At 45.7% G+C, this 23,643-nt stretch overlaps 1 protein-coding gene and 1 pseudogene across 8 annotated transcripts in view; one reads left to right on the plus strand and one right to left on the minus strand.

The window, feature by feature from the left end:
- Nucleotides 1–3,497: 3,497 nt before the first annotated feature.
- LOC132419810 (sorting nexin-4-like) lies at nt 3,498–4,852 on the plus strand (annotated as a pseudogene).
- Nucleotides 4,853–10,872: 6,020 nt separating this feature from the next.
- Nucleotides 10,873–23,643, minus strand: part of NEO1 (neogenin 1) — a 238,963-nt gene continuing 226,192 nt past the window's right edge. For 7 of the 8 annotated variants that reach the window (XM_060005644.1, XM_060005649.1, XM_060005646.1 and 4 more), the window contains 5 exons: nt 23,042–23,134; nt 19,206–19,364; nt 14,622–14,885; nt 12,425–12,561; nt 10,873–11,650 (listed from right to left, as the gene is read on the minus strand). In XM_060005644.1, coding sequence (XP_059861627.1) covers nt 11,567–11,650; nt 12,425–12,561; nt 14,622–14,885; nt 19,206–19,364; nt 23,042–23,134 — 737 coding nt within the window. In that variant the 3' untranslated portion in view covers nt 10,873–11,566. The remainder of the gene's footprint in view (nt 11,651–12,424; nt 12,562–14,621; nt 14,886–19,205; nt 19,365–23,041; nt 23,135–23,643) is intronic. The other variant, XM_060005650.1, reaches the window with a different exon arrangement.

Here is a 23,643-nt window from a genome sequence, read left to right on the forward strand (position 1 = left end):
AGAGAACATTCTTCCCCCTGGTAATTATGACTCTGGGATAGAATTGCTGTTACCAAACCAAAATTTGGGTCCGCTCACCCACAGCATGCAGTAAAGCCAATCTACAGGCACTAGGTTGTGGTGAAGGAAAGTGTAGCATTTATTATAAGGTGCCATTGGAGTCCGGGACAGTTAGTGCCCAAAAAGCCTGAACTCCCTGATGACTTTCAGCAAAGCATTTAGCATCCCAGCGTATGTGATCAGCTCATGTACAATCCTCCGACTGGTTGATCGTGAGGTAACAGGGTTGGTGTCACAGGGGTTAACATCAGTCCTTAGGTGCCAGTAGGTCTGGGGTCTACCATGCTCCTGGTCATCAAGTAGTTAATTTCTTCCATTTGGTGGGAATTTTAGCATCTGTGAAACAACTCAGGAAATGTGCATCAGATACTGTCATCTAGGTACTTCAGAGAGGAGTTAAAGCAGAGGGTATAGGGTAAAGGTCTGCCCCATAGGGAAGGCCCCATAGGGTCCCGCTCGGTTACATTGCCATTTTGAAACTTCCCAAGTAAAACATGTTTTGATTTCTGTGAACAAACTTGAAATTGCAGTTTCTTTGATCTGACAGTCCATAAAAAAGATCTGAATAAGTGTTTCAAGGAAAGTTTTCCTTGAATATTTATGCAAATATTGCAATGTTACCTCATTTGGGGGACATCAAATTAACTCTGTTAATTCTTTTTTTAATATAAATTTATTTATTTATTGTCTGCATTGGGTCTTCGTTGCTGCGTGTGGGCTTTCTCTAGTTGTGGCAAGCGGGGGCTACTCTTCGTTGCAGTACGTGGGCTTCTCATCGCGGTGGCTTCTCGTCGCAGAGCATGGGCTCTAAGCACGTGGGCTTCAGTAGTTGTGGCTCACAGGCTCTAGAGCGCAGGCTCTGTAGTTGTGGCACACGGGCTTCGTTGCTCTGCGACATGTGGGATCTTCCTGGACCAGGGCTCGAACCCGTGTCCCCTGCATTGGCAGGTGGATTCTTAACTGCTGCGCCACCAGGGAAGTCCAACCCTGTTAATTCTTTATCGAAGAAAATAAACTTGCTACTTGCACACACACACACACACACACACACACACACACACACACACATACATAAAGAGAGAGCTTGGCTGCCAAAAACCAAAGGACAGAGATAGAGAAGACTCAAAGTACCAGCAGGAATGGAAGATGCAATATTACTATTAACCTTTAAGAAGTGAAAAGAGACATAAGGGAACTCTATGAACAACAGTACACCCACAAATCAGATAACCTAGATAAAATGGACAAATTCTTAGAAACACACAAACTGCCAAAACTGAATCAAGGAGAAACAGAGAATCTGAAGAGACCTATAACAGGTGGAGAGATTCAATTCAGAATAAACTTCCCATAAAGAAAAGCCCAGGACCAGATGGCCTCACTGGTGAATTCCATCAAATGTTTAGAACCACGAACACCAATCCTTCACAAACTCTCCCAAAACATAGAAAAGGAGGGAAAACTTTCCTTACTCGATGAAGCCAGTATTACACGGATACCAAAACCAGCTAAAAAAGTACAAAAGAAGAAAACTACAGACCGATATCCCTTATGAATATAGACACAAAAATCTTCAACAAATTCTCAAGGGAGGTGAGGAGTTTTACCTATTTTTAAAATACAGCGGTGCCAGTCAGGCGTCCTTGGTTTCGTTTCCTGACAGGTGGATTTCTCCTGGGCCACCCTCTCACAAGTTTCCCTTCCAGGTCCCAGGGCTCCTCTCTCTGCTTCCAGGTTCCTGGTATTAGGCTTTTCCCCAGGGAAGCACTAGCTTCCCTTTTTGTTTGCCACTTGGGTTGTTTCTTGTCCTCTGTTGGGGAAATCCCTTACGTTCTTTTGAGCAAATAATTTACAAGTCGTTCTGTTGTAATTTAGCCAGTATCTGAATCTTTCCTGCTTTTCAGATCTAGTGCAAGCAGTGCTGGAAGAAACTCTGTTTCCTTTCTCTAGTGACTTCCCCACCATTCTCACAGGTACTTACTCTGTGACTGGCAGACGCTGCAGTCATGGTTGGAAGTTCCTTCCTCACTTTACCAGATCACTTGGTCAGGTCTCTTAGCACTTTTCATGCTGGTTGGTAGTTTCTGTCTGTTAAATGTCTGTGTCCTCCTGTAGACTGTGAACACATCAATAGAGACGGTCGTACTCATTCCGCATCCTCAGCGCCTGGCATGCAGTCAGCCTTCGGGAACCTTTGTGAAACCATGAATGACTTCCAGCTTCTAGGGTGAGGAAGACTCTTTTCTGACTGGCCCATAATATTCCTTCTCTCACACCACCCACCCACCCACATGGAGATCTCTTTGGCTTTAACTCCAGCCAGGTTCCCTCCTATGTGTTGGTCTAGAATGTTCATCAGCTAGTTCTTTTGCCATTTCCTAGGGAACTTTGTCTATGGGAGCCTGATCCATCATTCTGCCTTCGAGAATAGATCCCAGCTCTTCCTGTCCGCTTACAGAAAGCTGCCCAGAATTCTCAGCTGGGGTTTGAGTTTATGGAAAAAACTCATCTTATTCTGAACTCACTAGGACTGACCCCCACCTGTGGCACCTGGTCAAGCAAATGCAGCTCGACTGGGCCTAGCATTACCCTTGCAGTGTTCCAGGGATTTGGGGGAGCATAGCAGCAGCTCTGTGCATCCTCCATATCCTGGGGCCCCGGCACTTAATCCAGTGACAGGAGGCCTAGCACAGTCCTAGAAGCCCCAGCACCATGCAGGATGGCTGGGATCTGTTCTCAAGGTATCTGATGCCCATGTGAAGCAGGTTAGCTTCCTACCTCTGCACTGGCCTCCTCCTCCCTCCAGACAGAAAGTCTCATTAATTCCTAGACTCAGCTCAGCCTTACCTCTGCTGCAAAACCTTTCCGAGTACATGCCCTCAGGAAGGATTAGGATTTTGTCAAATTCCCCCAGCACTGGGCCACAGTGACTGCAAGTCCATCTTCCTCACCTGTCAAGTTCATTGAGTCAACACCTCTAATGTGCTAGGTACTCAGACCTAGAATACAAAAACAAGCATGATTGTTTTCCTTAAGGAGTTCACAGTGTATTAGAAGAGACAGAGGACAGGAACAGGAACCATCAGGTTCAGCTGACTGAATGGTTAGGCTGGGTGTTTAAAGATAAATAGAAATTTACAACGCAGAGAAAGCCAGTAGTGAGGGTAGGGGGTAGGGAGACAATTTGAGGCAAAGGGAAGAGTACACAGGTCAGACTTCATGGCTTATTCTCTAAGTGCAAATTGGTCTGTATTGCTAGGGCCAAATTTGGGTCAAAGGGCAGATTAACTGACAAATAAAAGCCAAGAGGTAGACAGGGCCACATTGGATTCTATTTTGCCGGGCAGGTGACGCGGAGCCATCGCACGATGTTGAGCAGGGGAGAGAGGCCAGATTTGAATTAGAAAAATAAAATCAGGCCGCGCCGAACCGCAGCCATGCAGCACGCACCTCCCGATCCCGAGCGGCTTTTGCAGCCTGAGCCCCTAGAGCTGGGCCACCCCGACCCTGGGCTGGAGTCTGTGGCCAGTGAGGAAGCGGAGGGGGCCCGGGACGAGGACCCCCGTGGACGGCACAATGACAGAAAATAATTTTCGGTTGAAGAAGATAGAAATTAATGTTTCAGAAGCAGAAAAGCAAACTGGAAGAAATGCCATGAACATGCAAGAAATATATACTGCTTACCTCATTGAAACAAGGTCAGTTGAACATATTGATGGTCAGAGTGTCCTAGCAGACTCACTCTGGAGGCAGTAGAGTGAATCTGAGTTGTTGAGAAACTACCTTTTAGTATACTATCCACATATTGTTGTGCCACCTCTACCAGAAGAGCGAGCAGAATTAGTTTGGCATAAACTCTCTGCTGACAACACTGACAAGGATTTCATGGAAAGACAATGAATTGGTTTAGAAAACTTCCTCTTGAGAGTTGCTTCATATCCCGTCCGCTGTAGAGACATAATCTATTTGTTTTTAACACAGGCAGGCAACTGGAAGGAGACTGTGAATGAAACAGGATTTCAGCTGAAGGCAGACTGCAGGTTAAAAGCGTTTAATGCAACATTCAGAGTGAAAAACCCAGACAAGAGATGTACTGAACTAAAACACTACAGTGATGAACTACAGTCTGTCATCGCATATCTTCTTCGAGTCAGAGCGAGAGTAGCAGATCGACTGTATGGTGTATATACAGTATATGGGAATTACGGGCGAGTTTTTGGTGAGTGGAGTGCCGTAGAAAAAAGAAATGGGTGATGGACTGCAGAGTGCTGCTCATCATAGGGAGGTGTATGCATCTTCTATCGATTATATTTTGGAAGATGAAGAACATTATGCAGATCAGTTAAAGGAGTACCTTTTTTATGCAGAAGCCATGCATACAATGCGGGCTGTGTGCAGGAAACATGAACTTATGCAGTATGACTTGGAGACGGCTGCTCAGGACTTAGCATCCAAGAAGCAGCAGTGTGACAAACTGGCAACTGGGACCCTGAGAACATTTTCTTTGAAGGGAATGACTACCAAGCTCTTTGGTCAAGAAACTCCAGAGCAGAGAGACGCCAGAATAAAGGTGCTAGAAGAACAAATAAATGAAGGAGAACAACTTAACTCTAAAAATCTGGAAGGCAGAGAATTTGTCAGAAATGCTTGGGCTGATATTGAACACTTCAAAGAACAAAAGAACCGTGATTTAAAGGAGGCCCTCATAAGCTATGCAGTCATGCAGATCAGTATATGCAAAAAGGGAATTGAAGTTTGGACCAATGCTGAGGAATGCTTTAGCAAGATATAATCCTGTGAAATGAGTTTCTCTTCAAAGTGCCCCAAAACAGAAACACAAGTAAATAAAAAAAATTTAAGTTCCTACCAGTGTACACAAAAATATATAATAAGTTGAGTAAATTCAGCTTTGATTGTAGTGTTAATACAGCACAAAAGGATGTATTTTAATGAAGATTAAATATTACAATTTGAGGTTTGGGGGACTGGTGCTGATTCTAAAACATTAATTAGATAAACTATACCAAAAAATTGTCAGGCTTCTGAACCAATGACTGAATATCAAGATGTTAGGTAATTTTTAGATGTTCATTTTAGTGCCCACTGTTTCATATCTGCTTATGTAAGGAGTTTTTTCCTAAGGTTGAATTCTTATCTTTATTTGGTTAAGACCCCCTAATCTGTTATAGGGGGGTTAATTTTTCTTGCCTTATAGTTGAGCTGTTTGGTTTGACAAAGCTCAGCAGAAACTTAGTGTGAAATCTAAGAATTTCTCCCACATTCTTTAATGCCCCCAAACATTGCATACACTAGAAAATGCCTTCAATGTGTGTTTTACCAGAATTTTGACACTGGTTAAAAATTTTACACTGCCAACAAAGAAGACTCAACTTCTCAGATATATGGTGAAATGCGTTGTTGTGATCTAGGAATTGGCATATAGCAAGTTTCAATCGAGTATGTTACATACAAGCATTAAATTCTCAGGTAATTCTTAACCTCAGTGATGAGCCTAAATTTACTCTGCCTGGCTCTCTACACATGGCATTTCAGGGTACAAGGTGTAGCATTTCAATGTATAAGATATACGTAGTGAACATACGTGTTAGTATCTTCATTATTAACATCCTTTTTTATTGCTTGGCTGTAATTTTTGTAAAGATAAATTATATTGCTTTTGTGTGTGTTTTTGTGGTATATGTTCAGAAGCTAAGCCATCCTTGGTATTTTGTTAGCTTCGTAGAACCCTACCTGTGTACTCACTATAACTAATTATGTAAAAACAGATTTCCAGTACTGTTCAGCGTTTGACTTTACATGTTTAAAATGTTGCTGAAGTTTTGTGCTGTTTGCCAAACTCATGCAATAAATAAATGAAGTAATGTGTTATTTAAAAAAAAAGAAAAAGAAAAATCAAATCGTGTGGAGGCTGGATTGCCATTGAGGCTGAGGTGGGGGGATGGGTCGATGAGGAGTTTGCCCAATAGAGACCAACAGGAGCCAGTTTGGAGACATTTGAGAGAGAGCTGCAGGGTTTGCCGAGCCATGTACTGTGGTGTTGAGGGAAGAGTTTACAATGGCTCCCAGAATTCTCCTTGGGGAGACCAGCTCCACAAAGGTAGAGCCACTAATGAGGGGCAGGCAGCTGTGTGCACACCTATGATGGAGTGGTGGAGCTTTGCTCCAGGACACCGAGGTGGAGGGTGTGGAAATGTAAGATGACTGCAACCCAGACACCAGCTGCGGTCAGTCTGCCTATTTAAACCTGGATAAGGCGGATTGGGATTCTCATACCTTGACGTGGGAAAGGTCTTGTGCCCTCCTGTGTCCCCTGATTTCTGCGAACTCTCAGGTTTCAACTCTTTTGGTCACTTCTGGCTCTGAGCCAACCCCATTTTTGGTCACCCTCAATCACCATGCCAGACTTGTGGTCTATCCGTCACCACGTCGACCCAGATACCCCTTTCTTTGAAGGGGGAAAGCCAGTAATTTGTGCAAGGCCTTGTGCACATGGCAGACGTTATACAAGACTTGGGGAGTTGGATGGGTTTACGTCATGGAGGTGCAAAGAGCAAACTGCACTAAATTACCTCTCAGATCTTCTCATTTCAAAACATTCTTTGGGGCACCTTAAGGGCAGCCTCTTCCCACTGTGGGCATCCTCCCACCTGCCCCTCATTCTCTCATCTTCTTGTTGATATACCCGCTGCCTCCCCACCCCCAATTATTTCAGGAAATTCCAAATTCTTCTCACTATAGCACAGCAAGAGCTCCCTCTCACCCCTTCTGAGCTTAGCTCTAGGCCCATGTTTTCATTTCACAAACCCATCCAATCCATAGTTGAGTAAAAGAGCATCTTGGGATGAACATCATCCGCTGTGCCCAGAGAGTAGTAATTATAGTCACAGATAACATTTTTTCAACATTACATACTTTTAAAAGATTATGGAAAATGTAAAGTACTATCTCCTTGAATTACTCTCTCCCACCTCGTCCCCTCTCCCCCTCCCTGGTGAACTCTCTCCTTTGGTAGCTGGAGACCCAAGGTGAAGAGTCAGGCACCTCCTGTCTGAGGCCCCTTGTCTATGGGTAAGGCTGGCCCTGCTTTTCCGCCCCCTGCCCCCTCCCCATCAGTCTGACAGCTGGTTCAGTGCTGTTCTCCAGTCTCTCCTGATGACACAACACTCCTGGCAGGAAGATGTCTAAATTTGGGAGGGGCTGATAGACTGGGGAAAGAGGGCATTTCTTCTTCATATAGAGCCTTGTTCACAGTGTTTGTCTTAGAACCAACTGGAGGACAACCTTGCACCCAGTTCATCAGCCTCATTTCTTATAACTGTGCCAGGCAGACAGGTCTTTGTTATCTTTCAAGTTCACCCCAGGACACCAAAGGGCCATGGCTGCTGGAATGGGAGGGTCCTGGCACCAGTAACACTAGGGACCTACAAGGATCCCTCTAAGGGAGCGGGAGGGGGTGTGTGTATACGGGAAGCCTTCCCACACACTCCAGGCCATGAGTCCTCTTGCCTGTCTATCCATCCTTCTAGGAGACAAGCATCTGCTGTTGTCAGAATCTGCCCTTGGCGTTAGGCCTTCAGAGAGGAGTGAGAAATTGTGTCTCCACTGAGTCCACAGTCCAGTGGAAAAAGACACAAAACATAAATCACTGTAAAGAGCTCCATCTAGGGATGCAGAGGAGGGTCCCCACCGGTTCTCTGGCTGTTAGAACACGGGGGTAGTGGTGTTCCAGATGCAAAGACTGAAAAGCGTGTCCCAGGTTACCTTCCTCTGCTAGACACTGGGTACACAGGGTGACAGCGTCTGGCCTGGGGCTGCGGCAGACTGGCACAGGCTCTGGCACTGGGACCTCTGACTCCACCCTGAGGCCAATGGGGCATGGCTAATGGGAATGATGGGATTTGGGTTTCATAAAGTACACGGCCGCAGAGCAGAAGTAGTCCTGGGGCCGAGGGAGCAGTTAGTAAGGAGGCTGGGCTCTGTATCCAGCCCTCACGCTACTCCACATTCATGGAGGGCAGGCCTGTGGCTGCTATGCTCCCCACTCACTATTCTGAGCCCAGACTCCATACACTGTGAGAAATCTTACAGAGTGTTATGGACCAAATGTTTGTCTCTCTCCAAATTCGCATGTTGAAATCCTACTCCCCAGTATGATGGTATTTGAAGGTGATTATTAGGCGATGAGGGTTGAGCCCACAATGGGATTCGTGCTCTGGTAAAAGAGACCTCAGAGAACTCTCTCACCCATCTGCCACATGAGACACAGTGAGAAGACAGCATCTATAAACCAGGAGGTGGGTCCTCACCTGACATCTGCCCTTTCCTTGATTTTGGACTTCCAAGCCTCCAGAACTGTGAGAAAATAAGAGTTTGCAGTTTAAGCCCCCTAGTCTATGATATTTTTGTCATAGCAGCCCAAGCTGAGACACAGTGAATGCAGTCAGAAGTTGAAACAGCCTGGGAAAGGTGGGGCTCCTTGCAGACACCCGCTCTTGGCATCACACACCTGTGCGAGGCAGGGGCGGAGAGGCCCGGGCCTAGCGTGGGTCCCAGGCTGTGCGCCAACAGTACGAGCTGCTGCGCAGGACGCTGCCACAGCAGGGATGCGGCCTGCACACCATTCAGGAACGGCTGCGCTTTTTTGCCTGGGGCGGCGGGGGAGGGGGGCACCTGGCTCTTTCTGACAGGTGTCATCTTTGATCCTTCGGGCTCTCAGTCCCTGCAGGGGAGCAATGGTCATGGGGGTGGGGACAGGGACAGGGCTCGTCTTTGGGGCTGGAGGACACCCAGATCACCACCTGGCTCACCCGCTACACCGCCCTGGGTGCCCCTCCGAACTCCTGCCTTTACAGTGACGAGGGCAATGGTGAAGTCCACTTGAGGATGGGAAACGGGACCCCGAAGTTCTGTTTTCCTAGGGAAAAAGGAAAATAACACTTTGTCCAGACCAGAGTTTGATTGGATTTAAAAAAGTGTATTGGATTTCCAATACTAAATAAAAACGTGAAATTGTTTTTCAAAAAGCCATAGAGTTTACAGCATCAACTACAGAAAAGGCCAAACAAGTGTGTACAGAAACTAGTCCCCAGCAGCCCTCCAGGTCCCCTTCCAGCAGGTGACAAGGCAACAGACACATTTGCTCCAAATCCTCCTGAAGGAAACTGCTGGTCAGCAGCTCAACTAAGACATTACAAGACACACAATGGTTTAACTTCAAAAATCACAGGAAAATGTAAGAAAATGTATTAAACTGTGAAAAGGTGCAATACAGAATAACTTTCCTTTTTCTTAATTTAAAAAAATCCCCCAACTTTGAACAGTTATTTAAAAATAGGCCCCTCCCCCCACCCCAGTTCTGTGGCAGTATCCAGGTACCAAGGCCCTGAGGTAACCAAAGTATCAGGGTTCATGGGAGGGAATGCCCCGAATACCGAGCATGTTTCTTTGGGCAAAAGGTAAGACAGTTTCTGGGGAATCTAGCCCTCCTGGTGTCCAGAGTGTTCTGAGTGCTCTTTTCAGGATCAGTTTAAGTGCACTGGGTTTCCAGAATCCGGCCTGGCACTATCCTCCGTGACCAGCTAGCAGGGCAACAGGAGTTCCGGCATTGCACTTTTCATTGCCCCCAGTTGAGAAACAGAGTTCATCTTCTAGAAAAGCAAATGTGTGGTAAGACCTAAATAGGGGAAATAACCAAGGTACAAAGGCAAGTGGGGCGCCTGTGTGGCCAGGGCAGAGCACAGGCCCCAGGGCAGGCGGGTCCGAGTGCCCACTGGTGTTCTCAGCAGCTGACCTCTTCCTGGCTACAGAACCAAAGCGCAATCCGCCTTCTGCACTGCCTTCCACACTCTCTTCTGGGGATTTGTTGGGGAGTAGGGGAAGATGCCTGAGGGTCAGTCCTGTATTCTTAAGAGATTCTTTATATTAAACAAAAAGAAAAATCTCAGCTCCTTACATTTTTGAGAAAAAGCATACAAGAACCTCCTGCAAAGGCAAAGGCTTCTTGTGTGGCCAGCCTCTCAGCACACCTCAGAGACCTCCTGCTGCCCTGTTCAGATCAGGGGCTTAGCTGAGCTGCTGGGATGGTGTGTAGGAGTTGGGGAGGCCACTGTCCCCGTCCCCTGCTGTGTACAGAACAGTGCTCAGAAAGAAGTGGGGAGCCTCACTGGTGCTGCAGCCCCTGCCTGCTTCATTCTTGCTAACACCTTCCCCGTGGGGCTCTGAGGCGTGGAAGTGAGAGCTGGACTGGCTGAGGACAGGAGCTAGGGAGAAGCAAGGAGTCCTACATGGGAACAAAGCTCCCTCCTTAACCTCCGACTTCCCCGAAGGGAACACATGGTAACAGCAGGAAAGGGTCTCTAACCTCTTCTCCGATTTCCCAGGAACTCGGCCAGGCTCGTGCCCTGTCCTGCCATCACTCCTGCAATACAGCGCCTGACTCCTCAGCGTGGACATTCTTATCAGGATATGACCAAGACACCAGGGCAGCTACATCCTCGAACCCACCTATTGCACAGAAGAAATTTTTAACCAGATCCAAATGAAACTCCAGTTGCAACTTAGTGACAATAGAGATGGACATGCCAGGACAATAAAGAAGATGCTTCCATTCTCTGCAGGCTTCTGGAAGGAAGTACAATGACTGAAACATTCACAGGACCTCAGCAGCCCCTCCATTTCCAGTTCCCAACCCCCCCAACGCCCCCCACCCCAATACTGCAACTGCACAGAAAGCAACAAACAAGTCTTTTCAATGTTACATTTCATTCAGATAGATCTGTAATCTCACAGTGATGAGAGGAGAAAGTCAGGCCTTTAATAATTATAATAAAAAAAATAAAAAAGCTTACAAACAGCAATGCAACATTTCCTCCCCCCTCTCAAAGTGATGGATTAACAGCTGGTAGAGGATGCAATGACTCAGAATCAAAAATAAAAACAAAAACACAAAACACGCCAACCCCTGGAACAACCCACACTGTCAATGACTTTCCAGACATAATTCAAACAAGTAGTCAAACGTCGACCACTTGTGGAGAACACCACAGACTTCCTTGGGTTTTGATAGTGTTTTTCTTTTGAAGGTAAAATAAAATAGGACACAAATAAAATTGTACATAAATGCCAACGTCTACACTCCATAAAGGCGATGCCGTCGCAGCATGAAGACGCAGCCTGACCACAAAGTGAAACAGAGGTTGCACGTCTTGCCTCTTCCCTGGACACAAAATTTTGGCCCATGGTGCCCAGTCCTGCAGGGTATCGGCAGGCAAAGGGAAGCTGCCTTGACACGGCGTCTTCCAGGCCGACCAGGAGAAGGCAGGTGGCCAGGCCTGGAGCTGGCCCCACGCGGGGGTGCTGGCCGGGCGGCCTGCTCACTCTGTGTTTTCAAGTGCTGTCCTCTCGTGCTCTGTACAACTCCTTGTTTTCAAGGCTAAGTCCCAAGACTTCTAGACTCAGGTCTGGAGTCACGTCCCGGTCAAGGTCGTCATGCTGTCGTGATGGCATTTAGGTCCTTCATCAGTCCTTCCAGGTGGGCCATCTCTTTGGTCAGCTCATCTGGTTCATAGCTCTACAGAAAAGAGAACAGTTACCAGGCACAGTCCAAGCAGCCGTCCAGAAGGAGGGCCCACAGAGAGACGTCAAAGCGTCAAGTGGTCAGTGACAACACTGCCTAAGAGACTGGACCACCCACATCCCTGCTGGCCCAGCAGCATCAGAGGTTGCAGGATGTGCCCAAGCCAGCAACCACTCATTTCTTTCCACTGCAGAATGCCTTTCCTCCAACCCACACTGCCAGGGTCATGAGGACCTCACTCGTCCCTTCTAGTCTCTGTTGGACCCAGCACAGTTGGTATGTCCCCTGTATCTCTGGGCCCCAAGCTCTCCTCCTAAGAGAGTCCTGTACCTGGAAATGCAGAGGCAGAACATATTTATTGGAATGTGGGAGTGAAAGATCAAGAAGAGACCCTGTTGATTTTTGTTTTGAGAGCAACCATGCAGGCACGTTCCTCTCCAGCATCCTGCTCAGGAAAGGTCATGAAGGGGGACTAAGGGGAAAAAGAACACGTGGATGGTTCAAACCAAGACAAGAGGACCAGAGAGACAGGACACAGTTAAAAGGAAGGCAGGTGGGTGGGCTGGTGTGACAAGCTAATCCAAGCAGATCAAACCCTCAGCACAGCCCCAGCTCACAGGAGCTGCTCAGTGCTCGCCTGACGAATGAGTGAGCGACTCTGCCTCACACTTCTGGGCCAGCACAGAGTATCAGCGTGCCCAGCGCACCCTCAGGCCTTGGGACATGCACCTAGTCATCCTGGCGGGGCTGGTGGCCCTGCGAACTCACACTCTCGGAGTCTTCCAGCATCCTTGTGGTCTCCTGCACTTCAGGGGCACTGGGAACCACCACTGGCATAGGAGGCCGGCTCCTTCCTAAAGTCCCAATGGACGCCGTCTTCACCGAGTGAATGTGATGATTTAGAGCTGAGGGGGAAAGGGCACCATCAGGTGGGTGGCTGAGCTTGCTCCCCCAGACCTCACAAGGGTACCCAAGGTCCAAATGCTGCTAAGGGTGAGGGATGCACCCAGACCCAGGGCAGAGATCCTGCTCTGAGAAGGCCCTGGAACAAGGTGGCAGGAGGGAGAAAGCAGGGCATCCAAGAGGCCAACTGTTCCATTTGGCCTTAGAAAGCTCATCTCCTAGTCCAGTTGCTCTCCAAGTGTGGCGGCCCAAGGGCCCCTGGCAGGATATCTGGGAGGTCAAAACTCTTTTCATAATCATGCCAAGACAGTTTTTGCCCTTCCACCAATGGTACAAAAGCAACAGTGGGTAAAACTGCTGGAGCCTTAGCACAAATTAAGGCAGTGGCACCAAACTGTAAAGTCATTCATGGACATGCATACTTGCAAGTTTAAAAAGAGCCAGTTAAAGATCATCGTTAATGAAGTAGCAAAAATTATGTTATGAAATCTCAACCTTGATTACACATCTGTTAAATATTCTAAAATGGAAATATGGGTAAAATACTTCTGCTGTACACCAAAGCATAACAGCTGTCTTCAATAAAGGGACTTGTAATTGAGTTGTGGGCTGAACTGCTGCTTTCATCACGAAACATCAATGTTAGGTCAGAGAAAGACTGACACACAAACCGGTTATTCAGACTTGAGCATTTGGCAGATATTTTCTAGAAAGTGAATGAAGTCAAGTCAGTCACTTCAGGGAAAACAACGGACAGTATTTATTTCCAATGATAAAATTTAAGTTTAAAGTGAAAAATCAGAATTTTGAAAAACTTGTATCTGCCACCATGAGCTTGAGAGCTTCCCAATACTTCCAGACATTGGTGATATTAACGAATGTATTTTTAGATACTGTTTAACAAAATGTATCAAAATTCGGAGGATCTGTGTAACTTAGTGAACCACTACTTTCCAAAGACCAACATGTGATGTTCAGCACCACGCATTCAAAGTACAAGATATACAGATTTATTGGAACAGAGTACAAATAATTATATGGTTTCTGATTCCACATTACAAACAAACCTATAAGAAACTACAACTTGTTGAGTTTGCCGTAGTATCAAAAAAGAATATCCACAGTTGTCTTTAAAGGTTATAAAAATAATCTTCCCTTTTCCAACTACATATCTGTGAGGCCAGATTTTCTTCAACCAAAACAACATATTGCAACAGATTAAATGCGGAAGCAGGTGTGAGAATCCAGCTGTCTTCTATTAAGCCAGACATTAAAGAGATCTGCAAAAATATAAGACAATGCTACTCTTTTATTATGAAAGTTATTTTTCATGAAAAATATGCTATTTATCTTAACATGGTAGATTTATTGCTATTTTTAAATGAATAAAATAGTTTTAAAATCTGTTTTGATTTCTAAAATAGTAAATCATGATAGGTACGACCCATGTGAAGAAAAGCTCTTGTGCAGCTGCAACAGCTTGTAAGAGTTAAAAAGCGTCCTGAGACCAGAAAGCTTGAAAACCAGTGATTTATTCTGAAACAAACCATCATAATAGAGAAAAATGTGAAAGAGGAGGAGGCAGAAAGCACGTCTTGGAGGTGAGAGGGCTTTTGCTGAGCTGGGTGAACTCGAGGAGTTAACTTTCCTTCTGCAGGGTTATTCCTCCACCCTAAGGTTCTTGCTTGTTTCCAAGTCTTGACCTCCCTGACCCTTCTCCAGCTGGCAGGAACCCTATGGAGTGAGGCAACTCTGGGAGGAGGCTGGGCAGACCACATCTGTTGTTCATACCCATGCCACTGGCTTTTACCGCCAAGGACTCTGCACCCAAAACACAATTCAGAAAATCAGCCCTTGCTCCCCGCCAAATTATTCTCTGGTTTATGTATGTTCCCAAAGGAGGAGCCCTTACACTCCCTGAGAGGGGCAATGCACCCTGCAACACTAAATTGCAGGGATAAGCTTGGAGGACATTTGCTTTGTTCCTCTGCAAAGAAGAGGTGACTTGCGCCATAAGCCGGAGCCAAAGGGCCCCTCCAGTGGTGCTGCTGTCCCCACTCACCTTGCTGGGATAGTAACGGTGTGCTTGGCAACGCTGGATCATAGGTGGGAGGACCTGGGGGAGGGATTGCTGGCACAGCAAAGCTCTTCAGTGGGTGGGAAGGGCGAACGTGGGCTGTAGGAAGACTCTGGCCTGAGTCTTCCTCTTGGGAGCTGGCCAAGTAAGAGGAGCTGGTAGCACCTTCAGGATCCTGGTGATCAGCACAGCATGTCTGAGACGAGGAGGCTGGCATGGTGTCAGTGCTGGGGGTGTTTCGAACAGATTCTACAGCAGGAAAGTCCAAATGTTAGCATCTATTTTACCACTGAACATATGCACATTCCAGGGTTCTGGCTACCTCTAAGGGCTCCTGAAACCAGCTCAATAAGCACTTAGGATCAATGCTAGTCCAAGGGAACATGGATTGGCACCACTGTCAAGGCTAAGTAAGAACAGTCTAATCTAAGAGTCCCGAACAATTTTGTCAACCAGATGCTGGATTTGTTTCACCTACACAACCAAGTGGTCCCAATTTTACAGATTTAAAGTTCTTCTCAGTACTCACTATGGAGCACATATCAAGGTTCCTGAGATGTTGTCTATTAAGATGTAAATAAGAAGAAAGAAGGGACTTCCCTGGTGGCACAGTGGTTAAGAATCCGCCTGCCAGTGCAGGGGACACGGGTTCGAGCCCTGGTCTGGGAAGATCCCACATGCCGTGGAGCAACTAAGCCCGTGCACCACAACTACTGAGCCTGTGCTCTAGAGTCTGCGAGCCACTACTGAGCCCATGTGCCTAGAGCCCGTGCTCTGCAACAAGGGAAGCCACCGCAATGAGAAGCCTGTGCACCTCAGTGAAGAGTAGCTCCCGCTGGCCGCAACTAGAGAAAGCCCGCATGTAGCAACCAAGACCCTACGCAACCGTAAGTAAGTAAGTAAGTAAGTAAGTAAATAAATAAATAAAAGGAAGAAGAAAAGAAAACTGAAAATGTCAGTCACTGATTGACAGTCTCAGAGACTAGCCTTTCACAGACAACATGTCTTACCACCAAGACTGGCTGGGTACCTGACAAGGACCAGCTCTGCCTGCGAGGCCTGGTGGTCAGTGCAGGAGAGGCACACAGGCCCTGCACGCTCTCTGGCTACTGTGCACACCCTCCCCTGAGCAACAGCCCCACAGCTCAAGTGAGACCTGGACAACCAAACAGTCCAGAGGTCTGTAAATGGCTTTAAGATCATGCCATGAGGTATTTGGGGGTCCAGAGAAAGAAAAAGCCTGGAGACGGGGAAAACTCAAGAACATGACAAAAATCTCAAAATATGTGAAGAGGGGTCAGAGTTGTTCTGGAAGGCAGCATGGGGGGTAGTAAAAGCACTGTCTTTGGAGTCAGACAGACCTGAACCCTAATCTCTACAGACAGGCTCAGCGAACTTGGCAGTCACCAAATCTCTGAATCTGTTTCTTCACCTATAAAAATAGGGAGAATAACACGTAATTCCCCGAGAATTAATTAAGAAAATGTATGTAAAGTGGTATACACAGGGTTTGAGTAATTGATAAGGTTCTTTTCTTCGTAAACTACCCGAGTGCTTACTCTGAGCCAGGCACCATGCTAAGTGCTTTACACTCATTAGCTCATTCAATCCTCCTAGTAACTCATTAGACACTGGGAGGTTAAGCACCGCCCAAGGACACAGAGCCAATGGGGCAGGATTCCGAATCCCTGCCCGAGTCCCAAGTCCATGCTCCATCCAATACACATCACACTGCTCTTCCATGCCCAATACCACCTGTCCCCCGACTCTGCAGGGGCAGAAGCAGCACCAAGTCCCAGGGAGACCATATGAGGAAGACCTTTCCAATAGTGTGAGCTGGTGCAGATCACCATCCCCACCCTGAGGAGGGGTCTGGAGGATACCAGCTCAGGGCCATAGGCTGCACCAGGTAGCCTGAAGGAGGGCCTCCCTTGATTCCTAGAGTCCTCAACCTTGTTAAGGAAAATAAACCCTTTTAAGCAGTAATGCATGAGCAACCCGCAGAAATCCAACCTTTCCCTGCCTTTGTTGCTGAGATAGCAATGAATCTGTTCCCTTGGGCTCTCAGGAGATGGGCCATGGCAGTTATGAGTGCTACTCCCTTAACTTAAAGGCCTTGGGTCCCAGCAATGAGGGACTCATACACCCTCCCCAAGTGTTGAGAGCCTGGCTGTGATAACCCTCGCAGGCCTAGGTCACTTCTTGTCCTTTCCAGGGGTACGCTGAGGATCTCACTTCTTATGCTTGCTCAGGTCAGCTATCACCACACCTGGGGAGCTGCTGGTCCCACCCTGTGTGATCCTGGGCCGGGTGGAAGCTGGTTAGCGAGGGTTACAAGGATGAGGAGAGAGAAAGCAGGCTCTAGCCTGGACCATGTCCGACTGTACTGGCAGATATGTTAGGTCAGCTCTGGGCACACAGGCCTACCTGGGATGCCGCAACTGCCTTCATTTGATGCATATGCTTCTGAGGGCCAGAAATGGTGGGAAACGTGAAAAAGGAAGAGAGGGTTGCCTACATGAATCAGACTGTGGAGCAACTGCAGAGGGCACCAGCACACTGTATTCTCTGTGAAGGGTGTGCCCTGAAACTGTGCAACACCTCTGGCCCACGAGGGAAAGTATGTTGTAACTAAAATTTCTGCTTTGGTGAGGGACCCTACTTCCCGACTGACCTCTCAGAGTTGTCTAAGACACACAAAGTGAACAGTGGCCAAGCGCTTGGGCAAGTGGAAAGCACGCTTTCTGCATCAGGTGGTAGTGACATAGTAAATGTCCAAGGAAAAGACACAGCCAATGCCCTCTAGAGCAAAGATGGCCCTGGACAAGGTCTAGTCATGCCAAGCCCACATCTACAGGTCTGTGGTAATACTGGGCTCTAGAAACACAGGAAAACACAACAGGAGGAGAACTCTGATCACTTCTAGATACCTGCTCTACATTTCAAATCCATCTTCAGTGGCTCCATTACAAGTTTTACCTTCTTTTATCTCCTCTGGTCATTAAAACAGGAAACCCTTTAGTGGTACAAATAGTTACTTTTCCTGTTTTCGCTTTCTGCCTGAATCCATACAGAACCAAGCTTTTATCAACACTGGACCACTTGGACGAGGGGTGGGCGAGAGCCCTATGCTTCTTGCCAACCTTCAACCCCCTCCTTGTCCAAGAGGGAGGAGGAGGGGGCTGATCTGATGGGAAGACCCTGCCATGCACTTAGGTAGGCCCATATCCCAGTGGGTGAGGCCTTTCTGCCTTTAAAAATGGAGAAACAGAGTCAGGACACAAAAACCACTTTCTAAGAGCAGGTTTGGAGGGCTGCTTTCTTGTGTGTTCTATCTGAGATTATGTCTGTGAGGCAGCCTTTGGTTTTCCATAGCCTCCTGTAGACTGTCTTTCCCTAAAGGCAGGACCCCACACCTGGATTTGGAGGGAGGGAGAGACCAATTTTAGACATGAGTTCAAGCAGCATTCTCCAAACCAAGTAAAGGTTTGGGAGTAGATAACTTTCGGAGTTATCAGGCATCTCTTAATAAGCTCTGACCTCCATTTGATGCTTTGGGTATGTTTATAATTGATCAAAACGTAAAGGAGGAAGGGATGTTACCGGCAACCCAAGCTTCTAGCACGAAGTTTTGAGGCTCTTTTAAAATGGAATTCACTTGAAATTCCCTTATTTTCCAGAACTACCAAAACTTAGTTCTACTAGTAACATGTGTAACTATTAAAAGACAAGTTTCAAATGATGGAAAAAGAGTACACTGTATAGATGAGAAGTGGGTTTTTTTTGTACCTTAAAACTGAGAAGATGGAAATTAATTTTCAATTAATGAGAAACAGTATTTATTCCATTTGCTGTCCTCTCACCTTCACTTTTTCTTCCTTAAAACTGTTTCGATAAAGCTGTTTCTTAAGATTTCCAAACTGGGACATGTTAGTCTGGCAATGTATATCTTTAAATACACTGCAGATTGTTAGGCTAATTTCCTATCTATTTTTAGAGATGATCTATGCCTGTGAGCCCTTTCTAATTTCAGTAATCCACTAGGCAACCTGAGGTTTACAATACGCACAAGCTCAACATGGCCACTGGCCCTGCTGTCCCCAGGTGTTGCTCTTACTTTGGTACATGGCAGAAGTAAGTAATTAAGGCCTAACATTAGAACTACCTTATGGCTGCCCTAAGAACCTTCCCAACATTAGGCAAAGGCAACATCTAGTGTCTGAAAATCACCCAGAATACATTTTCCTTTCAAACTGGAGGATTAAAAAAATAAACAAACTGAAAATATGACGGAATTAAGATGCAAGATGATGGAACAAGACATGGTTATGTGATTAGAGTTACATTTTTACTAAAACAACACCTTGCCCTAAGCACTTAAAACGTAGGGGAAAAAAATGGACTGAATTTTATAGAAACAAATTTGAGTCAGTAACAGAAACGTTATGATAAACAAATAACACTGAAAAAAAAATCCAAGTCGTTCTAAGCAGGGCAAGTCCTCCCCATTGCAGCCTGCCGATGCTTTTTGGAATGCTTTCCACCTGGGGCTCCATCCTCATCTCTCACCTGTGGAATTGGCCCTGTCTGAAAGGGACATGGATGTGCCAATGGGCCATGAGCTGCCCGGGTGGTAGAGATGACTGCGAGCTGGAGAAGCGAGGCTGCTGGAGTGGAAATGATGGTGAGGGTTATCGAGGGAATGGATGGGATGGGCACTAATCACAGCTGTGAATGAACACAAGACAGAGAAATGCTTAACATGCTTGCACAGACACACACATATCACAGTTCAAGAGCAGTTACCCCGCGCCCCCCTCCCATACCGTACGACCACTTCCTTGGCTTTTTGGTGGCAGATGGCTGAATTTGGACAATTAGCCATGGGTTTTATACTTGCTTTAAAAAATCAACACACTCCTATGCATATGTCTCTAGATATAACACAGAAAGAAAAAACCCTGATGATTTTTACTAAAATGTTAACAGTGATTATCTTGTGGGGAAGAGTGGTGAAGAATTTTTTAAAAAATTTCTTTTGGTTTATCTTTATTTTCCAATTCTTCTACAATAAATATGGATTATGTGAGTTATTAAAAATATCTCCTTGAATATGTCATAAAATATAAATCCATAAGCAAACAAATGGTGGTTTGGGTATCTATTATTTTTTTCTCTTGCTTAAAAAGATAGAAGTCCCTTTTCCTTTGAGTATATTCCTAATTCATTCTGTCTTTTCTTACTTGCTGAATGAAGCATGAAATAGGTATTTAGGCTGAATGAATAAGTAGCTGTTTAATCAGCTTTCATCTTAAAAGGAATGCAAGTGGAACTGAATTCTTACGTTACAATCTAGTACTAAAAGCATGAAACACAGGCCTAGGGCACCATCTCTTCCTGCTTTCCAGTCTGGGAGCTCAGCCACATCCATGCACATATTAAAAGATAAACGGATTTTTCCTAAATTGCCTCTTTCCTTCCCACACTGGCTAAGGAATTCAATTTGCTGCATTTAGCAAACAAATCCAAATTTTCACACAGATGTTCCACATACAACTTCCTATGAAGACAAAGTGCTTCTTTAATGAGGCTTCATTATCAATCCCAGAGATGCAAACAAACAAAATCAGAAGCCCAGTTGGGATATAAACTTTTCTTAGGTACTCCCATAGAGTAGCTGGAGAAGCAGAATGTTTAACATCAAGATAACCAGCTCTAAATCCCCCAAACAGGTAAACAGGCAGGGTTGGCTAGGAACACATGGCATCTTTTTATTCTTCCCTTTAGGCAAGGACTTCACAAACTTTGTGATAAAACTTAATTTGCCTTTGGAGTCTCTTAAAATGCCTTGTCACCAAGAATCCCTAGATCTTTGGGGAGCCACTCAACATGACTGGTGAAGAAAATCCCAGTCAATAAAATAGAGGCCTTGGGCTTCCCTGGTGGCGCAGTGGTTGAGAGTCCGCCTGCCCATGCAGGGGACGCGGCTTTGTGCCCTGGTCCAGGAGGATCCCACATGCCCGCGGAGCGGCTGGCCCCGTGAGCCATGGCTGCTGAGCCTGTGCGTCCGGCGCCTGTGCTCCGCAACGGGAGAGGCCACAACAGTGAGAGGCCCGCATACAGCAAAAAAAAAAAAAAAAAAAAAAAAAAAAAAAATTGAGGCCTTTATTCTGCAGCTTTCTCTTTGCCACGTGCAAACAAGCAGGTGGCACAACCAGCCAGGGACCCTGGAGCAGTGCTGCCCCTCCCCCCCTCAAGGCCTGGGAAACTAATCAGGGGCTTTCCCTGCCCTCAGGGATCAGAAGCTGCAGGTGGTCCCTTGGAATAAAATACAACTTGGAAAATCTGGCTGAGCAGAGGTCTTAGGGCAGCTTGGCAGTCAGCACCTCCTCCAGGGGAAGACAGGTAGTTTTCAGAAGTAGGATGTTTCAGAATCAATGTTTTCCAGAATTAAGGCTAGGGTGAGGGAAAAAGCCTCCTGATTTTTATCTAGGAAGTGCAACTTGAAAGTGTTTTAGGTACAGAGAACTCTCACAAAAGAAAAACAAAGTTGACTTTAAGGCATTGCCAGTTTTTCCAAATTAAAAATGTGAAAGTGTCTGTCTAGAATACAGTTGGCAATCATTAGCTATTAGCTGAATCAGAATCCAAAGCTTCTGGTGCAAGGCCTTTGATGGAACCTCATCCTGACACCACCAAGCCTTTCTCAACAGTGCTCAGACATTTAAAGCCATGGTAGGTGGATGGGGGATGCGGACTCCAGGGAATCCCAGCTTGTGAAAAAGGATTGAAGCCACGTGGGGAAAAGCATATCTCTAAACCTGAAGATCACAAGTACATCACAAGTAAATTTGGGTTTCAGATTCTTGAATTAAAGGATCCACTCACCCACCCAACTGTTGAGGCACAAATTAAGTAATACTGTACCTTTATGCATACTCCTTCCCACCACCAAAAAAAGAAAAAAAACAGGAATGCTATCAACTAGTACAGCACATCTTTTCTGTGTAACATATTTAAAAATAACAAATCTAGGAATAGGGTTAGTCAAATTTTACAAGTTTTAAAAATAAGCCAGTTCAGGCAAGAACTAAAGTCTTATATAAAACAAACAAGTAAGTAGTCAAGCTACCATCTTCTTATAAATCAAAAGCAACTGGAATGGAATAATTTACTCTTTTTGGACACTTCTAAACCTGGGGACCCCGTCCAGGGCACCTCTGATGAGAGGGAAACTGGTTTTCCTTGCACACTTCGAAGTACAGGCTCCTCTTTTTTTTTTTATCGTGGACCCTAAGCAAAAACTACTTTGTGCAGAAATGACCTGTTAGCAAATGGGCCCTTTCCCTTTCAAAGCTGATTTTGAGAATCTCGTGCAAGTGACAGCGTGTGTGCAGACGTTTACACTCTCAGGGATTCCACCAGTTTCCAAGTATATGGTACCATCTTCTGTGTGTAGGATATCTGTGATTATTTAAAATCTCTGTCGTTTGTTAACAGGGATGGCTAATAGTTCTGAAATGGGACATCTTTTAAGAAATGAATAAAAATCCAAAAGCTCATTTAGGTTAAATTAAAAAGTGATCTTTCAGGATTTGAATCTAGGCACCTGACAGTGTTAATGTTTACTAACCTACTGTTCAGTCCAGAGCAAATAACTTCAAGATCAAATAGTTTTTTAAACTTGATATTGGTAGGCAAGTGGCTTCTTATCTCTCTAGAATGGCACAGAGGACCCTCAACCTCAAGTCCCATTGTGCCAGCTAATCTGAAAGGCTTCCCCACCTTGAAAACAGTAACAAGGGAGAAGAAACACTAGTTTAAAAATATAATTGGTCTGTCCCATTGCTTTTTGGTTTTTTAATCATGACAGTTAACTTATTTTGAGTTTCAAATATTATTAAAGGAGGCTGGGCAATTTTCATGCTTATCAAAGTGAAGCATGGGTCAGATAAGGTTGAAAAATATTCCATGCTGTCCACCTAAAACTCCTCTAAAATATAACATCTATTAACTAAAAAAAAATTCCGCAGGTGCCTATCAACACTGATTATGTATCGGGAAGCCTAAGGAATACTGTGACATCTAGCCATCTTCAGCCCCATCTCTCCTGCAGAGACTCGATGTACTTTTAAAGAGACTGGTCACTTCCCTAATGCCTGGGAGACTTGTGGAAATTGGCTTCTTAGCTTATTTGCACTGAAATTAAAGGAGCTACTTGCAAGAATAAATATTAATTGCAAAATATGGCAAATGCTTGATACTTATTCCCTCATGGTGCCAAAGCTTTGGTAGATTATTTTTTGTGTTAGGATCAAGTGAAGTCAAAGAGATCACTGATAGTTGTTCCCCAACATGACTGGATAGATTGGCAGCCCTCGGGAAAAGAGAAGCTTTTAACTTACGCTGGGGTGGCTGGGAGTCAAAGGGCATCATCATTTTTGGTCTCATTCCCCGCCTTCCAGCCAGTGTAGACATGCTGTCCTCTGATTCATGCCCTAGACATCAAATATGGAGGCTGGTTACAAACATGTGCCCTAGGCCAATGAGCAGCCTCAGCAGTAAAACATTTCAAGTGGGGGATTCAGGACTCACAAACAACAATGGGACAAGGTGGTTCTGCAGGAAGTGAAATAAAGAGGAATGACCATTAGTGCATTACAGGAGTCCCTGTTGAGTCAACTCAGTTGACACAACGCTGCCTACCATGCTTCACTGCAGGTCTGTGAGGGAGAGCAGCCAGACCAAGAACATGCTGAACACCACAATGAGAGCTGGGGCCCCACTGAAGGGATGGAATGAAATGCACAGACATAGGCTACGTTGTCTCAAATGCTTGAGTGTCAGGTTGGTGAACACGATGAGAGACCTAACAGAGCTAGAAGACTGTCTCATCTGGGTATAGAACCTCTCCCCCCTAACGAGCTAGCTATTCTTCATCAGAGGTTGATCCTGTAACACACATTTCTTTAAACCTAACCTCGTATAGGAATCACCAAATTAAGGC

Source organism: Delphinus delphis, chromosome 2 (assembly GCF_949987515.2).
Source record: "Delphinus delphis chromosome 2, mDelDel1.2, whole genome shotgun sequence".
NCBI lineage: Eukaryota > Metazoa > Chordata > Mammalia > Artiodactyla > Delphinidae > Delphinus > Delphinus delphis.